This window comes from Stegostoma tigrinum, chromosome 9 (assembly GCF_030684315.1).
Source record: "Stegostoma tigrinum isolate sSteTig4 chromosome 9, sSteTig4.hap1, whole genome shotgun sequence".
Taxonomy (NCBI): domain Eukaryota; kingdom Metazoa; phylum Chordata; class Chondrichthyes; order Orectolobiformes; family Stegostomatidae; genus Stegostoma; species Stegostoma tigrinum.
This window is the reverse complement of record NC_081362.1, coordinates 51,197,596-51,224,524: the sequence shown is the minus strand read 5'-3', so window position 1 is coordinate 51,224,524 and position 26,929 is coordinate 51,197,596. Positions and strand designations below refer to the sequence as shown.

The 26,929-nt window shown below is 39.3% G+C and overlaps 1 protein-coding gene across 45 annotated transcripts in view; it reads right to left on the bottom strand.

Annotated features, from left to right (window-relative positions):
* nrxn1a (neurexin 1a) overlaps positions 1-26,929 on the bottom strand; it is a 1,700,803-nt gene that overhangs the window by 713,607 nt on the left and 960,267 nt on the right. For 28 of the 45 annotated variants that reach the window (XM_059648525.1, XM_059648528.1, XM_059648548.1 and 25 more), the window contains 4 exons: positions 26,294-26,484; positions 22,007-22,180; positions 3,968-3,994; positions 3,437-3,556 (listed from right to left, as the gene is read on the bottom strand). In XM_059648525.1, the coding sequence (XP_059504508.1) occupies positions 3,437-3,556; positions 3,968-3,994; positions 22,007-22,180; positions 26,294-26,484 (512 nt within the window). The remainder of the gene's footprint in view (positions 1-3,436; positions 3,557-3,967; positions 3,995-22,006; positions 22,181-26,293; positions 26,485-26,929) is intronic. The other 17 variants (XM_059648558.1, XM_048536761.2, XM_059648554.1 and 14 more) reach the window with 1 other exon arrangement.

The window sequence follows — 26,929 nt, the reverse complement described above, 5'->3', positions numbered from 1 at the left end:
ATATAAGATTTGAAAGCTGTTGACTAAATAAGCATTAAGATATTTGAAAAATAGTTTGAAGTAGCTGATGGAAGCCTAAACAATAGGTTCACTGCAACAAAGCTTCCCACCTGATTGGAAGTCAAGTCTACCAACCTGGTCTACTTCCTGATCAAGTCCTGTCAAAACAAAATCCACATACTGTGAGAGTTAAAATTCTGTAGAATATGGCAAAATCCAGACCCCTACATGACAAATCCATTTCATGATTGTGACTATTTTGTTTTCTGTAAATCAGCATCTAAACTCACATTATTTACTTCGTTCTATCAGAAGTACTCAGTGAATGTGCAATTCTAAGATTACCACTTCTGACAGCTCATAATGTTTTTCTCTTGCAAGCTATACAGCTGCCTGAGTTCGGTCTCCTCAATGAACAGATAAAATCAAACTTCATCCTGTAGGAAATTCACTACACTCCATTCATGCTTGTAGATTCTACTGAGTATTCCTTTAGTAAGCCTGTAAATTTAGGCTTTAATTCAAAAGAATTTACTTTTCCAAAGAAGTAACAGATCTGTAAATATTTATACAATATATTATGATTGTTTCAAAATATGTATTACTCTCCTAGATTTATCTAACTCATTTAGTCAAAAAGAAAACAATTATAGTTATCCAGGACATTAATTAAATTTGTTGAACACTCTAATTATCTGTCACCAAAGGCCCAAAAATCATTTATACTTTGCTTGACACAGTTACAGTGCAGTCTTTTGTTTCTTACAGTATATACTATTGGGTTTCTTCTTTCAGAAGCAGTGAAATAAAATGCATTGTACTTTCAGAGGTTCCAAGGCTTCAACATTGCACCTAACATCTCTGTAGCAGTTACTGTTTTGTAATGATTCTTAAAGTTGCAGTTACATTCTCAAAATTACTTTCACTACACTTTACAGCAGATTTGATAAAAAGGCGATTTAATGAGTTACAAATTTTAAGATTGATCAGTAATTTAATGACACCATTGCATAATTTGCATGTGGTGCTTTTTCTAAAAAGGTAGATATTTAATTTCATTTCAAAATTTTGTATCAAGTTTCCCAATTTATGATTTATGCACCTACTTTTAATGATAAATGTTTATTGCCTGAATATACTGTGATTGTCTTTTTAATAATCTGCACAGTTATCATAGTAGGTCATGTGCTATCCATGATTCTAAGAATTTCAAATGCACATGTTAAAGTGACGACTAAGTTTCAGGAATATTGAACTTCACATGAGAAAATGTTATATCGAGCAAAAAGGACATGGAAAGGCTTTAGAACTAAAAGTGTGATGTTGAAGCTTTGAATATTCTGAAAGTACAATACATTGTATTTCACTGCTTCTGAAAGGATAGACCTAATTGTATACATACTGCAGGAAATACATGACTGCACTGAAACTATGTAGAGCAAGATATAAATGATTTCTAGGCCTTAGGTACAAGATAATTAGAGTGTTCAACAAAGCTAATTAATGTACTGGGTAAATATAGTTTTTTTTACTAGATGGGTTAGGTAAAATTAGCAGAATAATACATATTTTACCTCAGGGCACAGGATGATTGAATGCAGGATACATCAAGCTACCTTGGAATTGTGAGCCCTTGGATATTCCCGGGCTTTATCTGCAGATTTCCAGGGTAGGATTTAATCAGAAGTCTTGCCAGCAATAGAAAGTGAGCAAAAGCCTTTGGTCTACCATTCTTGGGGAAGGCCTGCCTTATTAAATGGCAGTTAAGCATATGCAAAGTCAGTGATAGGCATTCCCTGAGATGAAAGGGCCTTGGGAATCAAAATCAGAGGTTCACTACTGGACGAGCAATGCTAGTCACCAGCAATGCATCTATTGCAGCACAGGAGCAGTGAGAGACTGAGACCACAAGGGAAAAGGAATGGAATGGGGGAGGCAGAGAGGGAGACACTGGCTGGGGAGGAGAAGTGGTGCAGGGGCTGACTTTCAGTGGGCCTCCCTTTCCTGGTGCTAAGTCCCTCAAACATACACTGTATATTTGAATAAAGGATCCCACCAGCCGACTGCAACCGAACTTGCTTCTTGGGCTTCCTGTGTGACTGTCTTGCACTGCTACTGGTTGAGTAGCAGCAGCTGTGACACAGCTGGAATCAGGGCAGGAAGGATATCTACAAGCCTTCCTGTAAAAATTACTCATCTGTGGCAGAGGCAGGAAGATGTCAGGATTCTCAACTGGCACTCCCCCACCTAATTAAATACCTTTACTGCCCGAATGCTCACCTCGTGGGGAGGGCATTAAATTCTGTCCTTATCTGTAACTATCAATCAATAGCTGCTGGCAGACCATTGAAAGGTTTTGATGGCTGGCCAAACAAATCCCAGGATTTAGGTGAACTGATCAGCTGATGAAGCACTGGATAAACAAACCTACCCTTTCTTTGCACGCTTGGTGGAGCATTTCTTGCTCTTCCAGCCCATATATGAATTTTTTTTTAGAAAGTAAAATAAATATGCACCCTTACTGACCTCTTCTGGCTCCTCTTCCTGCTCATTCTTCCGTGATGGGACAACAACCTGCCTTTTCAGGCTGATGGTTATAATAGTTGCCAGGCCTGAACAATGTTGTTGGGACCCGACGAGCATGTTCAAAGAAGGTATCTGCCAATTGCCAGCTTATTTTCAACTTGCAATTCAAAATTGCAAGTTAAACTCGCAGTCTGTGAAATTGGGGTGGGATGGGAAATGTGTGAAAGAATAGGGTCTCACCAATGATTTTAATTTTATGCCTGGTTTTGCTGGCAGTTAGAGTTACAATCAGCCCCTAAGAGTTAGAAAAGACCAGTATCATCTAAGGCAAGTGTTTGGCTATAGTCAGTATAAAAACAGAACTGAGACAAAGACATTTTAAAAATAGCTAACAATGCAATGATACAATACCATAGCAAGCTAAGTATTTCTTACTACACCCTACTTGACACATTAGTGCACTTCACCAATTCTCCCCGCGCTAACTTTACTTCTTCTATTCACCACAGCCTTCCACTTAACTAACCTTGCATTGAAATGCCACAGAAAGATACAGTGAAGAAACACCAAATCAGAAAGGTGTACTCAAACAAAGAGTGACCATTCAGAATCTGTAGAGAAATCTGCCAGTCCATATATATTTTGCTTCTGGTCAATTACACAGCAATATTTCCACCAAGCACCACTCATAGCTTCAGATATAATGAAATCAGCAGCATGTTATATCTGGTACAACATTTCACACTACATTTCATAGGCGATGTCTTCACAAAATGATCTCACACTCAATGAACTATTACAGGAGCCCATCAGATTCATGATGCATTATTACTTGTCATGTCAGAAGTTCAAAACCATTCCAATAAATTTGGGAATCACAACCATATGACACTTGTTTATTTGTACTTACGGTCATTGCACAGGGTTCCCGTATAGGATGTCATACTGCAGTCACAGCTGAAGCCATCCCACTGCTGAAGACAGACACCTTGGTTTCCACAGGAATCCTCTTGGCATGTTGTACTTGGTCCTATGTTAAAACAGACAAAAACTTGCATGTTGGTCTAGGCACATCATTAGTCATACACTAATAACTTTTGCATGCTTTCTGTCAACTGAAGACTAGACAAAGAAAGGAACGTGGTTAGGTTTGATGTCAGAATGAAAACAAAATAACTTTACATTTCTAAAACAGCTACTAGTGAAATCAGAACCCAAGCAAGAGTCTAAAACAAATGTGTTTAACATACTAAAATAACTGATATAGAAACATTCAAGACTGAAAGCCCTATGATAGGCAAATTGTTTTTCAAAATGTTGATCTGATTCTGAAATTTTGAACTGAATGCAATCGAGTTCCAAAGCAGATATATGCTGTTTGTATGCATATTGCACAGACATGGATTTCAGTCTTGTTTTGTACAAACACACAGCTATCTACCTTGCAAGTCAGCTTTCATCATTGCAACTTTGCCAGCAAAATAAAAGCAAAATATGTAAAAGGTTAGTAAGCAGTTTTGGCATGTTAGCAAACATCAGAAAAAATTTAGCACAAACATGCCGTTTAAAGGAGAGAAAGGTGCAGTAACAAACAAAAGATATGACAGCAGCAGGCATTGATTATCTATAAGCAAGCCAGAAAGAATAAATGGTTATCTATAGCCATCAGAATGATACACTCTACCATAATGCCGTTATAATAAGAAACTACTTAAATAAAAACAAACTATCTTGGTAAGGCAGGCATGGCAAAGCTAAAGACAAGCAAGATTATTCACCTCTGGGTGTGACAATTGAATATTTCTAAATTATGATTCACATAACATGGAAAATACCTACTTAGCACCATATGGCATTGTCTTTCTGTGACCTCTACAAAATGGTTCCCCTGTGGTCATTTTATTTCATCATAAGCTCAGTGATCCAAATATTGATTGATTAAATTCTATTCCATATCAGTTTGGCAAAGTTGGCTGTCCTCATACGTCTGAATCAAAAGCTTGTATATTCAAATGCCACAACAGACTTTGGGTTCATAATTATGGATCGTATTTAGCTATGTCTTGGGAAAGTGTTTATTGAAAGTGCTGTATTTTGGATAAAAAATGAGGACAGGTCCTGTGAAAGGCCCTATAATTTGAAACAATGCAGAGGACTTTCGCAGTATCCTCCCTGAACCAAGAAAACCAAAACCAAATCATGAGTAATTCTATTTATTGCTTGTGGGACCTTGATAAATGGAATTATCATCAAATCCTTGTCATCATTTGAAACCATCATTGACAAAGAAAGTTGACTTGACTTGCATTTGTTCATAAGGCTGAATAAATGCAAGATACCATTGTAAAACTGAACACTTTCAAAACATGAAATGACAAAACGCTGGATGATGTTGCCAAATTGACTGCATTGCGATTCCAGTGGCCTTGCTTAAGCTCCATTGTATTGACAGGGTGGTAATTTATCGAAGCTCCTACAGCTGGAGCACCCCTTAACCCGTGGTCAGCAGCAGTTCAGAAGACAATTCACCATCACCTTCTCAATGGTATTTCAGGAGGGGTAGTGAGGTCCACCTCAAGTGAACCAGGTTTGAAAAACAAAGACTGTCATAGAATGGTAGGACTAATTGAGATGTGGTGGACAAAAGATGCCGTAGTGGAGGTAAGTAGAAGTTAGCATCTCCCCCGCGTCTCCAGGGGCAAATTTGTGGACAGGCAGAAGGCTGCAGTGCCATCAGGAAGGAAGCTTCATTGCAGAGATCCCATTACCTTCCTTCATCCCTTCAATTAAGTTCACACAAGGAAGGCATGATGGCAGCAGTTCACCCAGAGGTCAAATGAGGCCCATACATCACCCTTAAAAGGCCTGGGAGATCTAGGAACACCAAGGGCAGAGTTCCTATTCTCAATTAGGAACTTTATTCTGTTGAGGCAACTCGAGATCAGGTTGGCAGAGGTGCCATCGGATTTACAGCAGGCAATGGGTGCCTCTGATGCCCACATTAAATTCTGCTTAACATTTTTCATATATATCACATTAGCAAGGCAATTGGGCACAACTTGAAGGTTACTAAAGACCAAATCAGAGAAGAAACCAGAAAATATTTCTTAATTCAGAAGGCACTCAACGGGTTTGTAGATACGTTTGTTGTGACCATGGCGTGAGATATATTTTAAATACAGCCAGATAGGGTACAGCAACTCAAAGAAAGCTGCAAAGAAAGTCATACCATCTTTTCTTCATCATCTTTGGATGAAATTTCTGGTGCCTCTAACCTGGACCTTTAAGTTAATGGTAACAGTGTCACCTTACATTCAGAAGTCAGCTGGTTGGAACTGGTGTTTATTTATTTGAGTTGGTTGTGACACCCATGGTTTTTGTTATATGAGGCAGGTTGTTATTGTCATTAACGGAGACAGATGTTATGTGCACATTTGATGTTCTTATGTCTCGGTGAAGGGACTTAATTCACCGTTTGCGGTTTTTCCTCACTTGTCACTGAAGAGTTGCAGAAGTTCGAGTGTCAGTGACAGAGTGAGTCTCGAGGTCTTTTGGGCGAAAGTGTCGTATCTCTCGATGCCGAGGAATGTCATGAGGTGGTTATTCATATCCGACCACTTGCCTCGTGCGCCCATCACGAAGCCAAAATAGCTGGGCACCTCGCCTCCAGTCAGGTCCCCATCCCCCTCTCTGATGAAGGGTCTAGGCCCGAAACGTCAGCTTTTGTGCTCCTGAGATGCTGCTTGGCCTGCTGTGTTCATCCAGCCCCACATTTTATTATCTCATTAACCTGTAGTTGGGCCTTTCTTCAAATCAGCTGAAGTTTCAAGCTCACAAAGATGGGTAACTCTTGCATCTTGCATCAGAGAATACTATCAGGAGCACCAAGCATTTGTTACATCCAGAACGCTGGTGAGGCTTCCTAATTCACTCTGGTTCCAAATAGTATACTCAAAACTGTTACGGTCCTAGGTGAGGAGGGATTATCTCACTCCCCTTCTTCATTCAGCCAGATCCTCAGTTGGTTGCAATGAGGGTGATTTAAAAAAAAGTCGTTTCTTTGTGGATAACTTTCTATCAGACCCAAATGAAATTGTACTCCAGAAATAGTCAACTGAACCAGCCTTTTCATGAATTATAAAATGTGAGAAGTAATGCAGCATATACATAGATCAGAAACAAGAGATGCATAAAAGATAAAAGTTATTACAAAGTCAGATATAGGAATCAGACTCTGAATTATGTGCAAAGACCCAAGAGTTGAACCTGTGGTTAGTGCAGTGGAGGTTACAGGAAGTGTAGATGTTATTAGTTAGTACAGCAAGCTTTGTTTTAACCGGCATCTTATCAATTGGCACTCTCAATAATCCAGCAACAAGACTATACCTGAAATACTGTGACGTTTACTGCATTATTTTTTTCAATTATTACAATTTTTAAAATGTATTTACCTCAGTGTAAATATACTTGTTGTTCAATCGAAAGGCCATGTGAAATATTGACAGTTAATTCATGTCAAGTCAATTTCTCCTCAAAAACAGTGATGTCCAAGTAATCAGTTGAAAGTGCAAATGAGGAGGCTGTCGGCCGGTAAGTTTTATTCAAGTTAAAGTGGCATTATTATTTAAGTAATATATGCTGTAAATAAAGTAAAGTAGTGATGTGTGTGCTCCTTCCATTACATTTCTATTACTTAGCGTGTCGTTTTACATTGATAATGTGGATCTCTTGATTGTCTGGAATATTTAATCAACCAGCATATTCTTGGTCTTGTAGGTGCCGGTTAATAAAAAGTTTGCTGTAGTCCATTTCATGATTGTTAGATTTGAAGACTAGTTGAGATTCTGTAGCTCTGATTCCTTTTGCCTGTGGTTGAATTCCAGTATTTCTTCTCACAGTTTAGAAGACTTTCAATCACTGTCAGACCGCTTTACAAGCGTGAGACAGTCAATCTGGGAGCGCTGCTACACCATCTAACATGGAGTCCTCTGTTTTCTACTCTGAAAACCACTCCTCAAGTAGTTTTAGAGGATTGCTGCCCATAAACTAATTCAAACACAGCAAATCTAGATGACTCATTAAGCAAGACTCTGGTGGTGAATGGAAGAAGGTCAAATCCAGTCATAGAGGTTCTTGTGGCTAAAGCCCTGACCATTGTTTTTACAGTCTGGTGGCTCTGTTCCAATGCACCCTGTTAAATGCAACTGATATGCTTAAGATTTCAGTTTGAAGATTTCCTGGATATTTTGGACATGGAATTTGAGTTATGGGCCGTAAGGGTCTCAATAGGCAGACTGTACCGGATGAAGAGTAGGGTCATTTCTCTCATCATATTTTGGCAGAAATGGAGAGCAGAATATGGCAAATGGATAGCCATATCTGTGATAAGAAGACTATATTGATTGTCAATATTCCCTCTCAGCAACAAGTCTCAAAGGCCCATGCAACAAGGAAGAAATTTAGAGGGAACACTGTTGCAAGCCTTATCTTGTTTTAACAGGGGTCTCACACAGTCCACTACCAGCTTTCGTATTAGCTCACCAAACATGGAAATCATAGTTGCAGGTCTTATTGCAGGGTGGGGTCTTCCCATATCCTGGCAGGTGTGCCAGGTTCTGCAAAACCTGACCACAACCTTGTGGTGCTATAACCAGTTAAAAACATTGGCTGATGAATCTTTCCCTGAGGTAGAGGGATCAATGGCCAGGAGACATGGATTTAAAGTAATAAGCAGAAGATTTACAGGGATGGTGGGTATCTGGAACTCACAGCCTGTAAGAGTGGCAGAGGCAGGAAACCTCATAACACTGAGCAAGTATTTAGATTGGCACTTGTGATACCAAGGCATATAAGGCTATATGAGGCTACAGGCCAAGTGCTGGAAAGTGGGATGAGAACAGGTGCTTGTATATGATGTGGTGACAGGCCTTTTTCAGTGTTATAGACTAATACAGCTCTATGACGTGAGCTTGAGTTTTGTGCACACCAAGATGCCCCGCTATCAGAATCACATGAGCGAGCCATACAATTTTCCTCTGGTACCTAATGGCACCACTATCTAGTGCTCATTGTCCACTTCTCATTTGCAGCTCTGTAAGGGGGATCTGTATTTCCTGATCCGCCCCTAGTTTCTAATGTAGTAGCATTCAGGGACTGCTTCAGACCCAGCTACAGTGTAGGCCGTCAGAGTTAGTGCTCGTAATTGTGGGTCAGCTGAGCTTATCTGGCCAGAGAGCACACAGTCCGGGAAAACATAAGGCATTTCTTTTTTACTGACGCTGTTCAGTCTTCTTAATCTCAGTCAGCTTTTCAGAGACCATTGGGGCTGCTTTTAAATTTGATACTGTCAGATCAATACCAGGCAGCAGGTCAATCCCAGCCAAATGCAAATTAGGTATGACTAATTTTGGATACCTGCTCAGCAGGGATGAGTTTGACCGAAGGGTCTGTTTCTGTACAACTCTATGATTTTCAGTCACTGGTTACACTCCATATGGGCTTGGCATTTCTTGTATTCTCTGGAGAGAAGATCATGTCGCCTTCCCAGTGGTGGGGTTTGGTTTGTTCCAGTTACCCTCAGCAACACTACAGACCTGGTCATAACACTCTGGGGACACACAGCCATTCTTTATTTAAATACAAAATCCCAGAAACTTTCAAACATTTGTTTAACTTCATTTGCACTCTTGGGAGCAGCTTTCAGGCGATTCAGAGCTGCAGTCAGAACCATAGGCTGGCTGACCTTGAATTTGAAAAACAAATTGTCTTGGCAATAGTCTTCTTAACAGGAAATTGTACTGTCAGTTCACCTGGTTATCAATACATTGAGTAGCATTGTTTTTTTTTTAAATGGATAACAATGAAGATGGTATTCCAGAAAATAAAATACCACCTCGAGAATGTGAATGTTGTGCCAGATTTTGCCTGTGTTGTGAAATATGTATATGGAAAACTAGGCAAGCAATGAGTTAATCAATTCAATGTAAATAATTAAAGTTTGATACACAGGAAAAATACAGTGGCCAGTGGCATTAAACATAAACATTTGAGAAATACTTCCAGCTGTGGTTTGAGAGCTGACGAGAAAGATATCAACTGGCTTCCAGACACTTCTAAATAAATAACTACTGCATGTGACAACTGATCAATCTAGCACGAACTAGCAACCTGCTGTGAAAAATTATATTTTAGGCAGATTCCAATGGGTATAAGTAAGGGTTTTCACCACACTGAGCAACAGTGATGACTACTTTGTGGACAACAGTCTGAATCCTTTCAGAAAAGAAACTTTGATAACAAAGCTATGTGGATAAAATTTAAAATAAATTGCTTAAGTGTATCTTTTTAGGTGTCTCTTAAAAGTCATTTAGATCTTAAAGACCTTCAAAGCTAAAAAAGGAAAGTTCATTTTACTCGTACCATGAAGAGCACCTGATTCCTGGAAAATGTTTTTATACAGTCCCTGAAAGTAGGTATCTTTTTAAATTTGAGGGTGACAGACACCTTCTTGGGGATAAAGGCAAACATGCTGAAGCACTGAAGCACTTATTCATTTTTTTAATCTTTAAATGTTTTTCTTTAATCGTGAATTTTCAGGTTCACGGCAATAGGGTTAGGGTTAGAAATATCATAATTTGTTGGTGAGTACTAATTGCTCTCGAAACGTTGATTGGTGAGCTGCTCTTTTAAATCCATGCACAGCATGTGGTGTAGGCAGAGAGTTCTAAAATTTTGACAACACCAGTGAAGAAGTAGTAATGCAGAGACATAATACATAATTCTTTGTTGACACTCATGTAATGTCATGTTGATATGAAAAGAAATCATAAATTGTGCTTTAAAATATGCTTACTCGTTACATTTTAAAATGGGCTTTTCTGGATTAAAATGGCTGCTGGAGATCACGTAATTCACACATTATCAACAGTTCCAGAATTTTCTTGTGGACAAAGTTAAATCATCACCCTTGTGGAGTTTTGTGCCGATAAACGTATGGACGCTCTCAGTGTAATAAGACAATGGGAGATAAACTTTTTGTCATCAAACTTGTATTGATAACAAAGGAGATGCATCAAAATTCATAAAACTAAAACCAAAGAACTGCAGATGCTGGAAATCTATGAATTAACAACAGCAATTGCCAGAAAAACTCAACAGGTCTGGCAGTATCTGTAGAGAGAAAGCAGACTGAACATTTCCGCTAATAATCCCATGGCTGTGGATGCTGGTGGGATGATAGGACGTGGGGACCCTCTTGCTGCTGTGGAAGGGAAGAGAGGGGTTAACAGCCAAAGCGCAGGAGATGGCTCAGACATGGCTAGGGACCTTGTAAACCTCGGTAGAGGGAGGAAGTGGACATTTTGGAGGGGCCCCTTGTCAAAGTTGGCATCATCAAAACAGATGCAATAGAGATGGAGGAACTGGGAGAATGGAACACAATCTTCACAGAAAGCACAGTGTGAGGATGTAATCAAGGCAACTATGGAAGTCTATGGGTTTGTAGTGGACACTGGTGGCCAGCCTATCCCCAGAAATGGAAATGGAGTTGCCGAGGAAGGGAAGGGAGGAGGCAGACATGGACCAGGTGAATGTTAGAGGGGCATGGAAACTGGAATCAAAACTGACACACTTTTCCAATTCCAGATGAGAGAGGGAAGTAGCACCAATGATGTCATCAATGATCCACAGAACGAGTTGTGGTGGGGGCTGGGATAGAGTGAGAACAAGGAATTTCCATGTACTCCACAAAGAGACAGGTATAATTGTGGCCCATAGCCACTCCATCGACCTGAAGAAAGTGGGAAGAGCTAAAGGAGAAGTTGCTCAAAATGAGGATGAGTTCATCCTGGTGGAGGAGGATGCCGGTGGATGAGGGCAGTTCAGGTCTTTTATCCAGAAAGAAGCCGACAGCTCTGAGATCATCCTGATGAGAGATGCATATGGAATGGATTGCATGTCCGTAGTAAAGAGGAGGCAGCTGGAGTCTGCAAACTAGAAATTTTGAAAGTGATGCAAAGCACCAGAAGACTTGCAGATGTAAGTAGGAAGAGATTGGACAAGGGGAGAGAAAATCGAGTCAAGGTAAGAAAAAGTCAGTTCCATGGAGCAAGAGCAGGCAGAAACAACAGAACTGTATGTGGATTCTGGGAAAGAGGTATAAGTGGGCTGTGTGGGTTTGGGGATTATGAGCTTGGAGACAATGGGGAGGAGATCACCAGTTGAAATACCATTTGTTATTCTGTTTACCAAAGATATGTTCAATAGATTTTAACCAGAGGAATAGAAACTACAGTAATGAGTTGACTTAGTTAGTTGACCAACTGACTCATCCATGGACAACATCATTTGACCAAGTCCAGTCTGGTCTTTGAAGAGTTTAATTGCACACTTGTGTATGAAGTTGTGAAGACTACCTTAGATTTGAATGTGAATCAATAATACGCTTTCTTTTTGTCTGACTCCCTGTCTGTAACAATATAAAAAATAACAAAATGACTCAGTGCACCTGATACTAAAATGAATATTTAGAATGAAAGAAGTTATTTTTGACATTGATCTTCCCTTCCAGCTGCACCTGTGATCCTTGTCCATGTTTTACTCTTCTTACATTGCTCAGCTCAGGTGATAGCATGAGATAAATGTCTCTCTGGCCCTGCCATTTTAACTTTCTGAATTAGCATATGAATCGTAAGATATTAGATGACAGGGGAAATAAAAAATGTTGACCAACTGTGCTGTGTTGGCTCTTTAGAAAAGCTATCAATTACAGTGATCCATTCTCTTGGTCCTTTCCAATAAGCCCTATTTTCTTCCTTCTACTCACATAAGGGGATATCCAATAACAATTTGAAAGCCATTATTGAATTTGTTTCAATTCTGCTTTTATGGCATCATATTCCAAATCCATCACAGTTAGTGGAAACAAAATCTGAGCAGTGAGTAAAACAGGTTATAATTTGCTCTGTTTCTTTAAACCCTGACTTAGGACGGGATTTTTTTTGTGGTTGGGAAGATGGCACAGATGTTGAAAAAGGCGATTCCCACCCTCAATATTTTGCTACTTTGGGAGATGGCTGCAGGAGGTCAGCCACTGACCAAGCCAGCTCCACTGTAGGACTAGTTATCTTCTCGCCTCCAGCAATTCTCGTGGAGCCAGGTCAGTTTCTCTGTCACATCTGATTGTCAGAATCACAAAGGAGCCATGAATCATTGATTAGGCATCCTTGATGCCTAACCTGAAGAAGTTACCCTCCTCCCTCCGGACCAACCTCAGGGAATCTCTCTCCCATTGCAACTCTCTTGTAATCTCTTCGGCCTTGAAACTGCTCGACTGACCTATCCCCTCCCTACCTCCCCACCTACACTCTCTCCACCTATCTTCTTTACTCTCCATCTTCGGTCCGCCTCCCCCTCTCTCCCTATTTATTCCAGTTCCCTCTCCCCATCCCCCTCTCTGATGAAGGGTCTAGGCCCGAAACGTCAGCTTTTGTGCTCCTGAGATGCTGCTTGGCCTGCTATGTTCATCCAGCCTCACATTTTATTATCTTGGAATTCTCCAGCATCTGCAGTTCCCATTATCTCTGATACTATTTTAACCTCACTGCGAAGCCTCTTCCAGGGATGCCTAACCTGAAGAAGTTACCCTCCTCCCTCCGGACCAACCTCAGGGAATCTCTCTCCCATTGCAACTCTCTTGTAATCTCTTCGGCCTTGAAACTGCTCGACTGACCTATCCCCTCCCTACCTCCCCACCTACACTCTCTCCACCTATCTTCTTTACTCTCCATCTTCGGTCCGCCTCCCCCTCTCTCCCTATTTATTCCAGTTCCCTCTCCCCATCCCCCTCTCTGATGAAGGGTCTAGGCCCGAAACGTCAGCTTTTGTGCTCCTGAGATGCTGCTTGGCCTGCTGTGTTCATCCAGCCTCACATTTTATTATCTTGGAATTCTCCAGCATCTGCAGTTCCCATTAGCCATGAATCATTGTCTAGGTATAGAAACCTTTGGCAGTATACCTTCAAATAGCCTCCTCATGCTTCCCTTGACACCCATGTAACCACCACTCCCAATGACCCCTTATTCTTTTCATGTCACTCACCTCAATTGCTCCTTGTGCTCTCTATCACACCTTATGCCCTTTCACCCACCAATAATTGTCATTCATACCCTCTATGCCAAATTGTAGCATTTCTGTTCACTCAGAATGCACTCTGTACAGAACTAATAATCACTATGATAACAATGACATGTGTGTAACTGCTTAATAAAGCCACCTTATGCCTTTCACCCACCAGCAACAGTCCTTCATACGGTCCATGCCATATCTTAGCGTTTCTGTCTGCCCAGCATGTCTATTTACCCAACATACACTCTGTGTAGAACTGTGTAGCAATGACCCCTATGATAACAATGACGTGTGGACCTGTTTAATAAAGCAATTCACAACTTTGTTTTGAAAATGGACTCAGGTTACTACAATTCTACAAGCGTGTCAATCTAACAGACATTTAAAATATCCATAGCAGAAAATATAAACACTTAGGGTCCTCTTCATCTCATGTAAATAAGCATTGAGTCATTGACAATATAGGTTAAGGAAAAAAAATCATTGAAGAAATGCGCTCTTTTTTGTCTAGCTATTTCAACAAACTAATGGAAGTCTCGGCTCATGATGAAGTCACATTATGATTAGAGGGGTAAGGGTTAGCAAGAAGGGCCTTGGAGGCTTTTAGGTGTATGTGGTGGGGCATGGTTTTGCATGGAATGCTTGAGGAGCCACTGAGAGTAGATGAGGGGTAAAAGGAGTGTGAGAAGGGGTTTGCATGGAAGAATATCTAATAGGATAATAAGGTGTAGAGGTGGATGAATACAGCAGGCCAAGCAGCATCAAAGGAGCAGGAAGGCTGATGTTTCGGGCCTAGACCCTTCTTCAGACCTTTCTGAAGAAGCGTCTAGGCCCAAAATGTCAGCCTTCCTGCTCCTCTGATGCTGCTTGGTCTGCTGTGTTCATCAGCCATGGCTCTCTAATCTCTGTTATCACTTTCACCAAGGCTACTTACATAAGGTAAAAGTTTCAAGTGCTTTTGAGTTTCAACTACTGAAACTTTATAAGTTTGGATGACTGAGCACTTTTATCCTGCTATAATAAGAGGGTCTACTTTCATTTTAGTGGAACGTTAAAAGAAATGTTTATGGAATTTTTTGTTTATGCATCAATGTGTAGAATTCATTTCTTTTTATAATAATATAATGGGTGAGTGAATATGGAAGTCTGCCCTGGGAGGCAGGTATTGTCACAGTTGTTGCTTTGGTGCATAATTTACAATGGAGGGCAGGAGGAGCCATGAGCGATGGGTTAAGTTGGGTATAAACTGGCATGCACAGGACAGGGAGAGTGCGAAGAGGGAGAGGAGTCGGTAGAGATGGTGATTCTTCCTGTTTTAATGGCTGCTAGGGTGATGTCTTACAGCACAATCTTTTTGAACAGCCTTACACCCTACAGCCCCTGTGATTGTCTCTGAACTTTTTTGCAGTCAGTTGGTCTGACAATAGCCCACATGCACAACCTGGCAATGAAAATCCTGTCCTTATTGGCAGCGTCTCCTAACACATCAAGGTGGAAATTTTCCCAATTCCCACTACTTGCTTCGAGACTGAAAATCCATGTTCAAAAGCTATTTACAGTCAAACGTTTGGACTTGTCCATGAAGTGTGATTTCATTTCAGTACATCATTTACTTAGATAAATGGAAAAACACTTAAAATTGAAAAATCAAAGTAAATGCATAAGATTGAAAATTTGTAGCTGTATCAGAAGGAAAGAAGAAATCTCACTCGGATGAAGAGTACCTGCTTGGAATAATAATACATAATTTCTCTTTAAGGAATGGAAAGACCTGTTAGATAGTCTCAGAATTTTGTAAATTCATCAAGGCTTTAAGTTTTTGAAGATTTTGCAGTGATGTGCTTATTTGATAGATTTCACCAAATTTACATAATATGCATTTATGATTCTTGTAGTTATATTAGTCATCACAATTTGATACTGGAAAAATGTTCAGGTTGTCAGTGCAATATTTGAAGAGTTAGCTTCTTTGAGCCTCAGGAACAATATTACTTATTGTAGACCAGATTGTTACAGCTTGTCAAATAAAAGAAAAACTCTTCCACGCTTATTGAAATAAACAATGCTAATGGATATATGAGGAAGTTAGTTATGTCACTTCATACCCTCCCAAACCTCATGGGAGAAGAAAAGAACCAAAGATGACCACAGAGGAACACAGGTAGAGAAACCTGGTACAAACTGTAAATTCCTTGGAAGGACATGTATCACTTGTGATCTTCAAAAAAGATTAGCCATGGTATGTGAAAGATAATAACACAGCCACCTACCTAAATTGCTATTCCTATGTTAATCCTTGCAACAAAGATTATTCTAATTTTGCAATCTTCAACTTTTGTTTATGAACATGCATTTTGCTAAACTGGATTTCCTAAACCAATTGTTTAATATTTCTCCTTTTCATTGCAACCAAAGATAAACAAAGACAAAGAATGCATTTCTACACCCAGCCAATAATGTTGAATTTTCAGGCATTTTTCTCTGCATTAAATTTTTATGCTTTTTATATGTCCACGTGTAGTTCATGGTTTCAGAAACTAAAGTCAATCAAAATTGCTATTTTCAGACTGACTTGATCACTTGATATCAGCCAAATATTACTACAGTCCTAATTTAAGATTTTGTGGAGATATGTGAAAATGTCAAGGATACATTGTTGTCAAGGACACATTATTTGGCTTATGACCATATTTAAAAAAACATGAAAACTTTTTTAAAAATTAAAATAAATTATTTTTCTTGAAAGATTCACATGCTTTGTTTCCCTGATTTGAATAATTGCCATGCTTTCTTGAAGCGAATCAAAAGCAGAATACTGTACATGTTGGAAACTGAAATAAAAATGTAAAATGTTGAAAATACTCAACAAGTCTGTCAATATCTATGAAGGAGAAGAAACCAAATTAACTTCTCCATGGCCTTCTGTCAGGCCTTTTGATGAAAAGTCACAGCATTGAGAAATTGGACAGGACCTTTTCAGATGAAATAGCTTTAGAGGTGAGAGGGCAGGAATTTTCTGGAAATTATGCATTTGATCATCTACTTAAGATATTCAAGATATCTTGCCAGAGTTAGCCAAGAGTCATGCTAGCATTAGCTCCCTGCCTAACAGAATAACAGAAGTGGGTCAGTGTTTAGGATCAAGTAAGTGATCACTTGAGGTCAAATTGGAGATGCTCTGAAGATTGCCCTAAAGTTGGATGTGTCCCTGGTGACACTGAACCCTCGAAATGGCCTCATTCTGGAAACCTGCCAAATAAAGCTTTATAGTTGTTATGCAAAATTCAGAACTCTTCAGATGGACAGGCTATCTCGAGAAAACTACTCAGACTCGGGTGCTCCTCCAATTGGCACAGTCTACACAGCATCTCTAATCGCATGGCAAAGGCTAAGGCAGCCTATTAATTTGCCTCCTCCGGAAATAAGTGCAGGAAGTTGGGCCTCAGATACCATCACAGTCGGGATTCAAAAATTGTCTTTAAATGTGTGTCGGACAATTGTCTGATAATTCGAGGGAATGTAGGCATTGCTGGTCAGGCCAGCACTTACTGCACGGCTTAATTGCACTGGTGGTAAATGGTTAAGTTTTTGGGTTATGAAGGTACTGTCTAAGGAGCTGTGGAGAATTTCTGCACTGTATTTTGTAGACGGTATACGCTGCTGCTACTTAGCATCGGTCGTGGATGCTTTTGAATGTGATGCTGATTAAGCGGGCTGCCTTGCCCTGGAAGGTATCAAGCTTTGTGAGTGTTGTTGGAACTGCATCCATCCATGTAACTGGGAGGCATTCTATCACACTCCTGACTTGTGTGTGGCACAGACATTAGGGGGACAAGAGGTATGTCGTTTGCTGCAGGATTCCTAGCCTCTGATCTGCTGTGGTAACTGCAGCTTTGAAATTGGCTGGGCCAGTTCAGTTTCTGGTCAGTGGTAGTCTCAGGATGTTAACTCCGTTCCTTTCTTTTGCCTTGTGCAGCCTGACGGTTGAGTTGCCATAGAAACCAGCAGACCCATGACTGACATTGAGATAAGAGTGAAGTCCTGCATGAAGCTGAAAATTAGAAGCTGTGCTAAAACCTTCGTACTTTGGGAGAAGCTATCTTGGATAAACAGACAAGGCTTTGCCCAGCAAATCTTGAATAAATCTCTGCTTGCTGAATTTAAGAAAATCAACGTGTCACATTCTGTGAGCCTCACCTGTTAATGATATAAAACAGGCAAATGATATTGTTCTCTTCCTCCTCTATCACTGAGCTGAAGTCTTGTCACATACACTCAAACAATGAATCAAAATCCCTGACACTTCAACACCTATGCATTAGCAGAAGCACACATCACACTGTAAAATATTATTTTTAACTTCTCCACAAGCGATCACTTCTTGACCAGTCCCTGCTTTCCCCTCTTCTTGGTTCCTGAATGTCCAATCTCCCCTCTCTGCAGCTTTTTCTCTCCTTTTCCATTTTCCTGTACTATGTGCAACCTTTTCCCTCTGCCTTGGTCCAGCTATCTCATCCACCCTCTAATCCACTTACCATGAATATTTGCACTGGTCTCAAATCACTCACAAAAGTACACCAATGGTATGGTTATAGTCAAGTACACTATTAAATAAATTTCTGTAGATGATGTAACTGATGGCAACTGGGATCACTGCTTCTGTGAGGACAGAATATAGGAGAAAGCTAAAGCTCTGACAGAGTGTTCTAAAATGCACAACTGAATTGTACAGGTCATTGTAATTCTTTTATCTGTAGGGCATATTAAATATGAACAGGTATGCACATGATTCATAATGCAGGCTATGCATGAAAATTAGTGCTGGAAATCTGGCGGAAACTAGGGAGTGTGATTATAACTAGACAGTATATCATACTGTCACTGAGGCAAAACTATTTAATATACCTCACTTGGATGTGCATGTAAAAGATCTGGAATCCACCAACAGATGTAGTTGGAGGGAAGAAAAATCCTATCTTTCACGTCCGTTGCACCATTAACACATTTAACAGGGCTAGCTAACTTTGAAGCCTTTGAATAGTGCAAACCAAATATTTATTTTGTTTAAAAATTGAGCCGTTTCTGTTGCTACTCTACAATTTGATGTAATCATCCCTGAGCTCTGTACCTCTCATTAAAAAATATACTGATTTGTCTGCTAGCTTTAAAATGCTCACCATGCTGACAGAGGTGTTATCTGTAATGTTACAATACCATTCTGTTGTGCATCATAATGAAGAAGAAAAGGCAGCTGTTGGAACTGCAGTTTAGTAATGCAATTGCATCTCAGGATAAGATATCTTAAAATTCCATTGCTGTGATATTTTAAATTGCCGTAATTTTTTTTATTTTTATTTTATTATAGCCATATTTAAAAAGGCACTGAAACCCTAAGGTGTTTTTCGTCTTGTGCATTCACTATAATAATTACATGAATACAAGGAAAAACTGTAAAAACACTTTTCCGAAGTGATCAAGTTTGTGGTAATGTGTAACTTTGAATGCAGATGTTTCCATTCATTAAAATTACAGCTAATTTGCAGCTTTTAGTGATCATGGTAGCTCAGTGGTTAGCACTTCTGCCTCCCAGCACCAGGAACCCTGAGTAAATATTAAAGATTGAGATTTCATATTTCAATGTGTGGGAAAGAGAAATGAAAGAAATGAGGAATTATAAATTAAAGTGGTTTGATTTTCCTGTTCCCAAGCATCTTGTGTCATTGTATTAAATAAAATTGGTAAGACATACAGTCCAACTACCTTGTGCAGCTTTAAATTCAGTTGGCTATCACTCTTTAGAAATGGCTGGATACAGAAATGCATTTTGGAACAATTTTGCTTCACGAAGTTCAATCTCAACAAAGAATACTAGAAATGAAGGTGGTTGAGAAAGCATAAACAAGGAAAGATGAAAAATAATACCAACAAAAAAGAATGGACAACAAAAGTCATAAACACAATGCTTTATGAATCTGTAAATTTTTCATGAACAAATTAATAATATTACAAAATTTGGCTTACAATGATGACAACAGTGTTTAACCTTTAGACTGTGAATTATCAAAGATTGCAATTAATATATTTAAGATCATACATGATTAGTTGAACTTCTGCCTTTGCTCTATGAAGAAATTGGTTTATTTATTCAAGCATACTTTCAACACATAATCCAATGTTTCAGATTTATGTTTATATCTTTTAAGTTTAATTTATATTTAAACATCATGCTAAATGGCTGGTTGACTGATATTTTCCCAAGGTTCTTCTGCCTTGATTCTATTACACTTTCCAGGCTCAAGGAATATTAAATCATCAGTCTAATGGCAGTGCAAAGTGGGGTACGATTCACTGGATGAAGAGGGCAAATTCTGTGACATTTTACATAGTGAAAGTAAATTCAGGAATGCCTGCTAAGTAGCTTGTTGAGCAAAAACTTTGTAATCCAGCATTTATCGGTCAAAATGTGTCCAATGTCAACAAAAAGCCTCAGTTTTGTTAAGTGGGTGTAATGCTGAGAAATCAATGCTTGTATATTTTCCTCATTCCTATATCATCATAATACATTGACTAACATTAACTATGATTGTTTTTGCAACTGCACTCAACTCATCCAGAAATATTGATTGGATGGAAAAACAATTAAGGGCCTGACATAATCAAGCTCTGCCCTTAAGTCTCACCCATCCCAACCTAATGGAAAAATAAATGTGGCCTTCCATTAGGAGGAATAACAACATGTTGTGATGAATCTTTCTGTCTGCATGTATTCTTTGTGCTGCAGAAATATGAAAATGCAATATTCCAAGCACATTTGCTGTAAGGGTTGTTACATTTGGCTGTTCCAAAATATTAATTGCATGTAATGCTGCCCAGAAATAGGGATATGGCTATGTGCAAGGGTTTTAATAAGACATTTGGGCCAGTTCAAAGGTCACTGAAAGGAATTCAAATGTGATAAGCAGCAAGTCTAGACGTGATCATGTTTGTGTGCATAAGAGAAAGAGAAAGAGAAAAAGAGAGAGAAGTACATTCTGAGGATGTTTTGGAAACAGAATAGTATAGTGCAGCTGACAGTGTAGGTTGTGTGTTGTGTGACTATTTGCTTGTTGTAACTGAGCAAGATTAGAGTTCAGGGAAAAATCCAGGGGTAGCTGTAGTGTGGTGCAACTAGCTGATGGTGAAAACTGTGCATGTGAGTAGTTTCCAGAGTCCAGAGAAACACACTCCCCAGAAAGGAGGTGATTAACCAGAATGGGAGAAATAATTTAAGAATTTCGCAAGGAAATGTTTCTTGGGAAGGAGTTTCAAGGCTATACTGGCAAAAGTGATCACTTGTAATTCCTTGTGAAGTTCAATGACATCTGTTAACCTACCATGTCATTCATGTCCAGGGCGTTTGCGAAGGGAGAGGGGTGGTGTGTGAGTTGCTGAGAAATCTTCAAGATCTGTCTTGATTGCATTTGCTGTTTGATGCACTTTTTATGACTGTCCATTACCCATGTCTACCACATTAATTCTGGGTATCAGAATATAAAGTGTATTTTGATTGCATTATTGTCTTTATATTGCTTAGTTAAGTTAATTGGTATTTGTTCAAAACCCAGATCTTTGTGGTTTTCTTGTCTTAAGTCCCTCTGGATTTTACACTTGGTTATGATAAAAATTAAGTTGCTGGTCCCTGGTTGTATTTTCAAATACACTTGGTTAGTAAAATTAGGATTTTAACAATATTTCAGTGAATTAGAGAAATATGCAACTTTTATGTTGTATTAAATACTTTGAGAGGAGTTCGATAGAACTTTCAGTTTATGATTGAAGTATCAGCATTATAATTACTTTCAGACTACATAATTCTCACTTCTGACTGCAAGCTTGAAAAATACTACATGCAATATACTTGGATGAAGGCTTAAAAAAATCACATTAAAGTCTCTTTCACCACTAATTAATAGAAGCATTAACTATTTTTTTCTAAATGGGCACATACTTCAATTAATAGTAAGTAACACCATTTAGTAATTTCTAATACATGATTTATAAATTCTGAAAACATGTGTTGAGGCATCGAAAATGCCGAAGAGGACAAAAAATTCAAATCCCGCCTACAAAATCAACCCATTATTCTTTTGTTCCCTAATCTTTATACAGTTTCAGTGACTTGATTTTAGCTTAAAAGTGTTCGGTGAGCTGAGGCATTTCTGTCAGAAAGTATCAGCACTCTAAAGATTAAACATAACAGGATAGTATTGAAAAAAAAAAGATGTTGCAAAAGATATTGAAACAACAACAAATATGCTGGATTCCTTATAGAATGATGGTGATTGATTTTGCTCTCGAGGGAGAGAATGAGGGATACCTTCACAGTCCCGTTCAATCTGCCCATTGCAGTACAAAGCATCAGAAATTAGGTCTGGTAGTCGTCCATTCAGATCTACTGAAGCCAAGCAACCTTGAAATCCCTCCCTCGATGCCACCAGCTTTGGTAATGTTTTGTACATGTCTTTGGCAATTCCTCCAATATACAAGTCTCCTAAGGATTGGAGAAAATATAAATTGAATTAACATAATCTTAAACCTTATTGATTTAACTTAACTCATCAAACACAGTAATTCTGGAAATGAAAACAAAGAACTGCGTGGATCATGGGAACTCTGATTTTGTGATTATGAAAATAAATTTTAATGAAGCATTCTGATCAATTTCAAGCATGGTTTGTTCACAACTTCCAGAATGCATGCAAAAGTGGAAAATCCACCTATAAAAAAAGTCAGGTTTAGCATTGCATGGGCTGTTGTTCCAAAATCTCCCATTTCACAAATATTTCACAATGTTTTCAGCACCTTTAGTTTTTGATTGTAGTGTAAACAATGCCATCCACTTTCATTTTGCTTGCAGCCATTGTACTGTACTTCGAAAATTAACATTGTAAAGGAGGTGAAGGTAAGAACAAGAATTCATTCACTTTGTAAGCATCACTTCCCACAAAGGAAATCCTTTGTAGGCTACACACTGAGAGAAATTCAGTGAACCTGAAGAAACAATACTTTCGTTGTTTAACACAGTCACTTCAAACTTCTGGATATTATTTGCTTGAATACTACATTGTACTTCAACAATCCAGAATGACACTACATTTCTACAATGCTGTATTCAATTGTTGTCTAGTTCCAGCAACCTATACAAATGTTCCTGCCAAATACTCATCACTTTTGACATTAAGTACTTTCAGCATTTGAATTAGTCAAGATGCGTATTTTAAACAATAAGAGTAAACCTTGCAATGAATTGGTATGAGCAAATAGTAAAAATGATGTTATTTCCCTCTTTTGTGTGTCTTTACGATGTAATTATCAGTGATCGTACAAGGTACTGTGCAGCTGTTATTTTTGATCTACCTCTAAGTGGATGAAAATATCGCTGCTGCTACTGATTCCATTTAAAAATACAATTTTGTAAGCTGCAGCAAAAACGTGCACTCTCGACATGAATGTGGATCCATCGGCAAGAGATGTTAGGAGTCGTGGCAACATGAGTTGAAGTAAACCATGATGATATAACTGACTTTAACATGATTTTGTCATCAATGTGTGATGTAGAAAAAAACATGACAGGATAAAAGTTTTAAATGCTATACCAGTGCATTGTATTGAATAACCTAGAGTGATACTGTACACAAGGGGCTGGAGAAGCTTACTCAGATATAAGGCATAAGTGACTTATGGAGCATGTGCAGACACCAACAGCTCACAGGTACTCCAGGCAAGTATCACAAGTGTGCAGATCGCAGTATTTGCTTGAAGCACAAGGCAAAGCACAATAGCAGCTAAGGAAAGAACACATAGAGCCAGGATAGGACGTTAAAATAAGCACAAGGTAAGAACTGAACAAAGAAGACTCTGAAGACAGGCTGAGACCTCATAAGATTGGAGTAAAATAAAACTGGAAAGAAGAAATCTCCAAAGAGAGAGGAACAAATGGATTTTGAAAAACTTCAATTACAGGGCTACAGAGCGGGAAGACTCAGAGGATAGAAAAAACAACCTGGGAACACTTTGAAAGCTAACCATAAACCCATCATGCTCTGGAGAGTTGAAACACAGGATGAGAACATTTCAAAGTAAAAGCACAAGTACTCAGTCAGGTCAAACACAGAAGCACTGTACTTGAGCCCCAAAATAAATAGTGTGTTGGGACAGGCAATATATAGTTGGTGATTCAAGAATCAACAGAAGTCTTTTGTAATGGATTGATACCATCAAGACGGGTATGGCTAGGTTGAAAGGTGCATTGAGGCCATAAAGTAGCTGATTTGAGGAATGAGGAGTATCAGATTTTCCTTAAACCAAGTAGGGTTTAATGAGGAAATCCAAGTCATTAAGAAACCAGAAATCAGATCCCCGAATTGTTCAATGGTGCAAGGATATGTCAGGGATTCTTCAGATAGGATTGGATGGGTAGGACGCAAGATGGTATTGCCACGCTCACAGAAGTCCAGAAAAATGCCAAAAGAGTGGGATCAAAGTCACCAACCACATTAGATTGCATGAGATTGGGTCAAAACTGAACTAAATTCACAATGAATGCCCAGCAGGAGGATCTGAGTGCTATAAGTGTGGGCAGTTACAATATTCAGAATATTTTCTAAGAAGAGAAACTTTATCAACTCAAAAGCATAAGAAGGACTCGCAAAAAGAATACATCCAAAGAGGCAGAAATTACACAACAAGGAAGAATATCAGGAAATATACAGAACAAAAGGTGAAGGCAATTTTTATAGGCGAGATGAAAGAGAGTCTAAACAGACTTGGACTTGAAGGTACAAGTGTTTGCGACCGAATTTAAATTCAACATGGGAGCAGTTATTTCAATGCTAGTGGACAGCTTGCTACTGTTGAAGAATGCCAACTGATTGAGAGTCAGACCAGCTAGCACACAATTCCAAATTTCATGAAGCATAGATCTTCAGGTGGATGGGCAAATGACCTTCAAAGCTTAGTCACAGAGGACAACGTGTCAATGAGACATTTCACATACTGAGAACTCAGAATACTTTTCTGTTGAGAAAAAATGCAGGTATTTGTCAATGTGTGTGCCACATTTCCCTGCAAAAAGATGTTAAACCCATCTTCTTGCTCACTGGCAGGAAGGTCCTTATCCTGTGTCGTCTCTGCATCATGCCCTGCTCTGTCCTCACCTTTGTGTTTGTTGATTCGCATTGCTTCAGTCTATCAATGTCTCAACTTGAAATGTTTCAATGTTATTTTTAAATTCTTTTTTGGCATCGGCAATCCCTTTCTCTGTTATTGCCTTGGGCTCTCCAATCTTCTGAAATATCTGAGCACCTCTAATTCTGGACTCAAGTGCATCCTAATTTTCATCACTTGGACAAGCTGGCCAAACATTTGGCCACCTGGGGCTTATGTTCCTGCATTACCTCTCCCCATCTCTCTACAACTCTATCTCTCTCTGGTCTTTTAATACATCTGCTTGCAAGGCTGCGCATTCAGCCCCTTAATATACTCAGAGTCATGGATTGATAGACTCATACCACATAGAAACAGATACCTGGGGTCCAACCAGTCCATGCTGACCATGTTCCCTAATGAAACCAGTCACTTCTGCCTGCATTTGGCCCATTTTCCTCCAAATCTTTCCGATTCATGAACCTATCCAAATGTTTTTTAAACATTATCACTGTACCTGCATCCAACACTTCCTCTGGCAGTTCATCCCACACATGAACCATCGTCTATGTAAAAAAAGTTTCCCCTTCACGTGTTCTTAAATCTTTCTCCTCTCACCCTAAAGGTACGCTGCCTAGTTTTGAACTTCCTTACACAATCAAGGCTGTGTGGCCAAATTCAGCTCTAACTCCATTTGCAAATTTGCTCTTTACACTACCATAAGCGGGTCAGATCTCAAACAATGATGAGGCAGAGTACAAAAAGGAGATAGTGAGCTTAGTAGTTTGACATAAAGGCAACAATCTCTCTCTCTCAGTGTCAGTAAAACAAAGGAACTCGTCATCAACTTAGGAAGCAGAGTGGAGGATACAGCCCTGACTATATCAATGGTGCTGATGTGGAGGCGGTCAAGGGCTTTAAGTTCCTTGGAGTAAATTTCACCAACAATGTCCTGGTACATCTACGTTGATGCTACAGTCAAGAAAGCACACCAATGCCTCTACTTCCTCAGAAGGCTCAGGAAATTTGGCATGTCCACAATGACTTAGCAATTTTCATAGATGCACCAGAGAAGGCATCATATCCAGATGCATGACAGCTTGGTTATGGCAGCTGCTCTCTTCCAGGTCTGTCCCTCAATTTTTGTCTTCATGGGCAAACCAAGAATGCTGAACACTGTCAAATGCAGCCTATATTCTTATTTCCAAATTAATAATGGTATAAAACACCAGTACAGGTCAAAATGAATTCTTGGGCATTCTACCTGAATGTGAAAATATAAACTGGCCAGATCAAATCCTGTGAGGTAGTGATAAGTTTGAAGAAATCTGGTAAGGCCAAGACTCAATACAGAATAAGAATATTGGAAGATAATGTGTAAGGGTTAAACCAGCACTCTTTCCTCTTAGCAAAGGGAAGAAATTCTGCTTTATTAGAGAATAGGTCAACAGTCCCTTACCTTTCAGGTCGAGATTTCTGGCTCCGACTGTGTTTTGAGTGATGAGTTTGGAGTTGATCTTCACAGTGTGCAAGTTGCTTGCATCCCTCGAAATCAGCACATTGTGCCATTTATTGTCATTCAGTGGTTTGTCAGAGTTACCTTTAATGAGGGAAGGGCCAGTACCTAAATCGAAAACGTAATGTAAGTACCTGTGGAGAGAAGAAATAAGGAAGTTAGTTATTAGCTCACAGATTCTAGAACAGGACAGTGTTGGTTCAGATTAGAATAGAAATCTCCAAAAGGAGTTTATTTTGTTGGGGTGGGGTAGAATCAGGTAGGATGGTAGTGGCTGGAGGGTCCTGCTGCCTTCTCATCTTTACCCTGATTAATTCTGGGAGGGGACGCTCTGCTGCCAAGTAAGGCCCTGAAGCAGGCAATTACTATCCACACAAGGACTTCATCTCCTTATTGCTGGAATTCAGCCAGCTGTAGATGGAGTATTTACCATGTGGAAAACCTTACAAACTCTGGTGCGCTCGCTTACTCAAAGTACTCCATGTCGAATCTGGCAATGGAAGGGGAATGTCTGCAAAGAGCCAATTCTTCCCCTTCTCGTTGACTCACCTCCCTCGGGCACCCCAAACACCATTACTT